The sequence below is a fragment of the Rhea americana genome, unplaced genomic scaffold, assembly GCF_003343005.1.
Source record: "Rhea americana isolate MKP2758 unplaced genomic scaffold, rheAme1 scaffold_673, whole genome shotgun sequence".
Lineage (NCBI taxonomy): Eukaryota > Metazoa > Chordata > Aves > Rheiformes > Rheidae > Rhea > Rhea americana.
In genome coordinates this window covers 28912-35279 of record NW_028186838.1, presented here as the reverse complement: position 1 = coordinate 35279, position 6368 = coordinate 28912, and the positions used below count along the sequence as shown (strand labels likewise).

The 6368-nt window shown below is 60.0% G+C and overlaps 1 protein-coding gene across 1 annotated transcript in view; it reads left to right on the top strand.

Moving 5' to 3' along the window:
* Positions 1–5961: 5961 nt before the first annotated feature.
* The window catches only part of ZFTRAF1 (zinc finger TRAF-type and ring finger containing 1), a 6062-nt gene continuing 5655 nt past the window's right edge, over positions 5962–6368 (top strand). The window contains exon 1 of the mRNA XM_085321000.1: positions 5962–6247. Within this exon, the coding sequence (XP_085177126.1) occupies positions 5973–6247 (275 nt within the window). The 5' untranslated portion in view covers positions 5962–5972. The remainder of the gene's footprint in view (positions 6248–6368) is intronic.

Genomic DNA, 6368 nt, shown 5'->3' with positions numbered 1-6368 from the left:
GGGAGCTCGTGGCTGACTGTTCTACCAGGRTCAGTGTGCTTTTTTTCCAGGCTCATTCCTTACTGCAAGAGTTGTCTGTGCCGTAAGACTGTGACTGCATCTTATCCCTTGATGTGTAATTTCATGCTCAGCTGCACACGGATATATTTGCACATACCCACTTGCTGTCAGCTTAGGTTGCCGTTTCCTTTTCTTCGTTCTTGCCGATGCTTTTCTCTCCCTTCTGCAAGTATTCCTGTTGTGCGAATTTTGTCTTGGTGTGACAGCAGCCTGCGAGGAGTCACTGCCGGGCAGCTGCTGAGGTGCACCTGCTCGGTCACCCTCCATTTACAGCTGTTCCGAGATTTTGGTAGCCAGTTTTCCTGCTTTATTGGGCAGTGTTGGCTTTTGTTGTGGTTTGTGCTTCCAGGTGTTGTGCCAGGATCAAGTCCCTTTCCAGAAGACTGTATTAGTGTCAGTTCTGCACATTCTTATGATCGATTTGGGAAGGCTAAAGAAAGGAAGGATGTATGGTCAATATTGTATTATATTTGTTTGGGAATGACGGGGATTTAGCAGTCTTGGAATAGAGTTAGTTTGCTGGATCCCAGGCTCTTGATACAATGCTCTAAATGCCAGTGGAGCCTCTCTGATCCCCTGACCTCTACTGCAGCTCCAATTTTGTGAGCAGAGGCTCTCTTCCTCTAGGGAGAACTGTCTGCATTGCTGGGGCTGCCGTTAGCTCAGAGAAGATGCCTGGGTTGTGTAAAGCTTGGCTATAGGGCCAGGCGGACAGAAGCGTAGGGCGTGAGATGGTCTGATGAAGGGAAGGGTCTGCGAGTGCCCTCAGGTTTGGACTCTGACCTTATCGGAGGCGTTAATCCAAAGATTTGGGATGTGCTACTGATGCATGGTGCCAAGAGGAGAACAAGAGTGCTCAGGAAGTCCTGGGCACTGCTGGTGCCCGGAGGAGCGGAAAGGAAGCACATCTGTTACGGAACGAGAGTCTGTGCCTGAAGATCCTTGACAGAAGACGTATGCTGACAGCTCATCAGCTGGAAACAGATAGCTCYGGCCAACAGCAGAACTGAACCTGCGCTGGGATCAGCAGTGGGAAAGAGCTGTGTGTAGACTGCGTGGGCAGGAGTTTTTTCCGTTGGAGAAGGAGACGGCATGTGGGACCCTGCTTGCTCAGAAAAGCATGTGTGGAGTCTGCAAACAGCTTGCTATCTCTGGGGGTAAGAGACTGTGTCTAATACTGCCAGGTCCTTTCCAAAGTCAACTTGAAATGTCTCTTGCTGCTTGTCTTGTGACCAACAGCAGCCAGGAGAGACAGCAGGAGCTTTCAGTAAAAGCAGGTGCTTGTCTGGCTCATGCTGTAGCTGAGGGAGAAGGGGTCTGCCCCCTCCTATAGCCCCTTCTGTGAAAGCAGCCAAGGAGAACGGGTGTTGTACTGAATGCCAGCAGTGGCTTTGCCCATGCAGCAGGGTGGCTTGGCTTCTAGTAAAGCCTTATTTTGAAGGCCAAGGGTCTCTTCTTGCTCCACCAGTTACTGCCAGTGCAAAAAGTCCTTTCTCTGGAAACTGCCACTCTGCAGCAAGTTCTTGCATCTATGTCCAGTGAGAAACCAGTCCTTAGTTTTCTCCAAATAACTTCTTGTACTGGAGAATCTGTCATAACGGTAACGTCAGTTTACCCCGGTCCTTCCGTTGCGTTGTCCGGGAGATGCATTTCATGAAGCTCTTCAGGTTCAGTGCTTGCTTCTCCTTTGCTCCAAGCGTGGCTGTTGCACCTGAAGCAGGTCTGGCTGATGCCCCGGAGGAGGTGCTTGGCCATCGTGTGGTGCCAGTCAGGCTCTGTTGGCACCCTGTTCGCTGTGGTGTCTGCCGCTCCTTCACATCACGTGGAGGCACCGGACTATCGTGGCAGCGGTTGTCCTCGGCTTGGCCGCTGTGTCCAGTGTCCTCTGTAGGCCATGTGTTGTGTTCCACCTTCTCCATATAGGTCTAGGCTGCTGCCTCTTACCTCTTAGGTCACGGTCCATGTGAATTCCCTCTAGAAGAACCAATTCTCTGCCTGCCTCTGCTTGCGGGGCAGAGACTAAAGTCTGACGCTCGCAGTCACCCCCCTCATCTGCTCCGTTCCTGTGTGCTGCTCTGAGGCATCCGCGCTCGAGTCCTTCATTTCCCCGCCGCTGCGCCAAGAGCTTGGAGCTGAGCGCTGGTGATGCGGATGGTGCCCGCAGCTGGCTCCGCTCGGTGCGTGCACAACCGTGGTGCTCGCCTCGAGCCGCCTCGGCCGCGCTCCTCGCTGCGTGCGCCCCGGAGCCTCCGGCGAGGCGGGTCAGGGTTGCCCCAGACGTTGGGTCAGAGCAGCAGGTGCCGCTGGAAGAGCGTCTGCCCCGAGCCGTTTGCAGAAGTCTTGGCGGAATGGTGCAGCCCTGCTCTTGCCGGGGAGAGCTGGACGTGGTGTTCGGCTCCGGAGCCGTGAAACTCGGCGCGCGAGCCGGGGCGGGGTGCAGCGGCGCTGTTTCTGTCGGCCCTCGCAGCTCCGCGGAGCAGCCCTCTGGGCCCGCTGCTCGGAGSCTCCCGAGGCTCTTGGGCCTTACCCGCGCGGAGTGTTTCTGGCTCCGGCCAGCTCAGCCCCGGAGGCACCTTGCCCTCCTGTCCCTGCTGCGTGAAGCACGGCTGAGCCCCTCGTTTAGCTTAACGCGCTGGCCTGTGAACGGGCACCGGCCTGGTTTTGCTGTGCATGGAGCTGTTGGGTTGGTGGCTCCGCAGGTGCTACGAGAGCAGCCGCGCTTCCCCCGCGGCAGAGGCGAGCAAGAGGGACGGAGCAAACGGGTGCCCGGGGAGGTTCTCCTTCCCGGCGATCGCCGTGCGGCTCCGGGACGCCCTGGCCCGGCCCGGGGGTCCCGGGCGCGCGCTGCGGCGGAGGCTGGGGGGTCTCTGGCTGGCCAAGGCGCTGTGGTCGCTGCGCAGCGAGCGTGTTTCTCCGTGCGCTCCCTCCCCTCCGGGCCCCCGTCTGCCCTGCCGTCTTGGCTGGTCCGTTTGCTTCCGCTGACAGCTGTTAGTTGGATTTTGCAGGAGGGAAGCGGTGCTGGAGCGGGGCGGCTCAGCGGCGCGGTTTCAGCAGCCCCGCTCCCTCCCGAGACGGGCGGCTTCGCGCCAGGCAGATGCGGAAGAGTTTATCCGCTCCTAGGTTTGTGCTAATCCTGAATAGCAGTGGCTGGTTTAACTGCAGTCTCTAAAAACTCTTTGCAATCTGTCGGCATTAACTCTTAGCTGTCCTGGTGTCCACGGGAATGTTGCGTTCTTTGGGATCTCTGAATTTGTAGGGCGGCAGGGGATGCGGCTTGCTTGCGCGTTGGGAGGGAGAGGGAAGTGTTTTCTGCTCTGAATTTTTCCCCGTTTCAGTTCCTTCCGTCCTTCCCGGCTGGAGGCAGCGCGGGAGCTCCTCTCCTCCGTGTGGAAGGTATGCCCGTTTCCCCGTGCGTCCCCTCTGCCTCGTCTCCGTTCTCGGCTCGTGGTCGGGGGCTCCTCGCTCGTTCTAGCCCTGTTTCTCTTCTCTGCGCCTCCAGCAGCTCTCGAGGAGGTGAGCAGTGAAGCATCAGACAGGGCCTCACTGTAGCTTTGCAAAGAGCACGACAGTTTGTCTGCCTTATCCTACTTGATGTCTGTATGTTAACATCCAGCCCTCTTCTCTAACACAGTCCGTGAGTTCCCTGTGTCCTGTTCCTGACTTGCTAGCTGCCCTCAATCCCGTGAAGTGGGAACTGGGAGAGCTTGGTTCTCCCTCCACGTCCTTCGCATCAGGTCTCCTCTTCATCCAGCGCGCRGGAACTTTCTCACAGTCCTTCTTAAGGAACATCAGCGCTAATCCTCTGTTGTTTTGCCAGTAGCCTGGGGAGCTGCTCTAAGAGTTGTCACRTGAGGAGATTGAAGCCAAGGGCTGGGAAGAGAAGTGGGCTTTTTACTTCCTCTCCYCTGTAAAACTCYGGAGAGGAGAGCTGTTCTTGGGAGAGCCGACAGGCTGTTGATGGAGGAGCACGGAGAAGCCCTCCGTCTGGCAGAGGGCTCGGGCGCACAAGCTGGTCTGTGACAGAGGTTGTTTCCTTCTCCCCCCGCGTCCCACCGCTTGTCTGCTGCGACCCGCTGAGCGGCGACGCTGTTGCTCTAGCGCGGTGGCTCGTTCGGTGCCGGCCGGCTGGGCGCTGCCAAACGGCGTTTGCGACAGCCAAGTTCGCCTACCTCCTCCTCCCGGGGAGCCTTCGCTCGGGTTTCGGTCCTCTGCCGCCCGCGGGTTCGCGCGAGCCTCTTGGGCACGTGCCTGCCTTCGGCTGCTCGCCTGCCGCCAAGCACGGCTGGCTCTGGAGCGGCTCCCGGGGCTTCGCTGCGAGAGGGCGTGCAGCCACGTAAGCCTCTTCCGTAGGAAGCAAGGCTAGAGAGGGATTTATTTCCCTGATATTTTTGACGTAAGAGATGAGCGGAAAACTCTGGATTAGGATTTTATGCTAAAGCAGCAGAGAGGGCAGAACGCAGCTTGCGTTTCTAGGTCACCTGTAATCACGGCGTCAGCGCGGTAGAGCCCCTGGGTTGTGAGTCGGCGTCGGCGCGCGGGCGAGACGAGCCGCGTCCGGCCTGATGCAAGAGCAGGCGGGTGTTGGCCGAGGCCCGTGGCGGGAGGAGAGCGCTGCCCCGAGCCCGTGCGTGCCCGGGCCTGGCCGGCTGGCGCCGCGCTCCTCGCCGGCGCAGCTCTGCCCGCGTCCCCGCGCCCGCTGGAGGCGGCGGCGGCTTACGTGCCGCGGGACCGAGCGACGCGGCTTCCTCGCGAGAGCAGTGCCAGCCTATCTCTGTGATCAGTGGCTTGTTTTGCCTGCCCAGAATAGCGGCGCTGCTTTAGATGCTCGGCAGGAACTTCGTGCCCTCGCGGGAGGCAGGGGATCGCAGCGCGGGGCCCGCGGGGCAGGAGGGTGCGCCCGGCGCCCTGGCCCGCCCGGGCCTCGTGCTGAGGCTGCCCCCTTCCCTGCAACTGGGGTGTCTTTGACTCACCTCGTTGCTGCGGTGACCCCGGTTACTGAGCCGGGGGAGAAGAGCTGAGTTTCCAAGGCAGAAAATGCCCCAGGGCAGCCGCTCCCCGCCGGCTGCGACTTGCAGACCCCCGAGCCCCGAGGAGAGGATCCCGCTCGGCTCTTCGCCGGCTCTGCCGCCGCCGCCGTGGCGGGACTGGGGGCTCGGTCAGCCCCAAGACGCCGCTTGCCGGCGTGGTTTTGGAGGACGGGGCGCCCTTGTGAGGAGGGCCGATGCCGCGCCGGGAGCGCTGGCCGGCGGGACGCAGCCCTCCGCTCTCGGGGTTTCGGGGGTCGCCACGCGCAGGCAGCTGGGAGGCCTGCGGGGCTTTCAAGCCGGCCTCGAGGAGAGCGGGGTAAAAGTGCTGCCGTGACTTTCTCTGGGGTTCGTGGCTTTAAGTCTAATGCTCTCCGTGCTTCAGCGAAGCTAACGCCGGCGCTCGCGCGGGAGGGGATCCCGGGCACGGCGCTCGCGGCCCTCCCCGGCCCGGTGGTGCCCCCAAGCGCAGGCCTGGCGGGAGCGAAGCTCTCCCGGATTCCCGGCGTTGACTAGGGCCGGAGCGCGCTTAGTGAGGAGCCCTGTTTAACGGGGTCTCGCTGCAGCCTCCTGCTGGCCTGGCTCTGTCCCACTCTCAGCTCTGGCCAAACGAAGAAAACTGCTTTAAGCTGTCCGTGTGCTGGAATAGATTTCTGATTGACCTGGTGCCCTTTCTGCATTTGCACAAAAACCCCCCACTGTTTTGCTCTGATCTCTCACATCAGTCAGCCCAGGCACCACCATACCATTTTTATTTTTTTTAAAAGAAAAAGCAAAAATAATGCATTTGTGAAAGTAAGACTTGGTTTCCGCCGCATTAAAGCGCAGAATGTAGCGCCTCCACGAGGGAGGAGTAGAGCAAACCTCTGCTGTGTTCGTTCATGCGAGATGTTTGAAGCTTTATTTCCCTTTCCTCTTCCGCAGTGTACCAATGGCCACTTGATGTGCGCTGGCTGTTTTATCCACCTCCTAGCAGACGCTCGGCTGAAGGAGGAACAGGCCACTTGCCCAAATTGCCGGTGTGAGATCAGTAAGAGCCTGTGCTGCCGAAACCTTGCTGTGGAAAAAGCAGTGAGCGAGCTGCCGTCAGAGTGCGGCTTCTGCATGCAGCAGTTCCCGCGTTCCCTTCTGGAGAGGCACCAGAAAGAGGAGTGCCAGGACAGGTAAAGAGCCTTGCTTCCCTCCGGCGGGGTGCCGAGCTCCCGGGGCCCTGCGTGCCTCGGCAGGGCCGAGCCGCCCGTGCCTTGAGCCGCCCCCGCCGCCTGGCCTGGCGTAGCCGTGCGG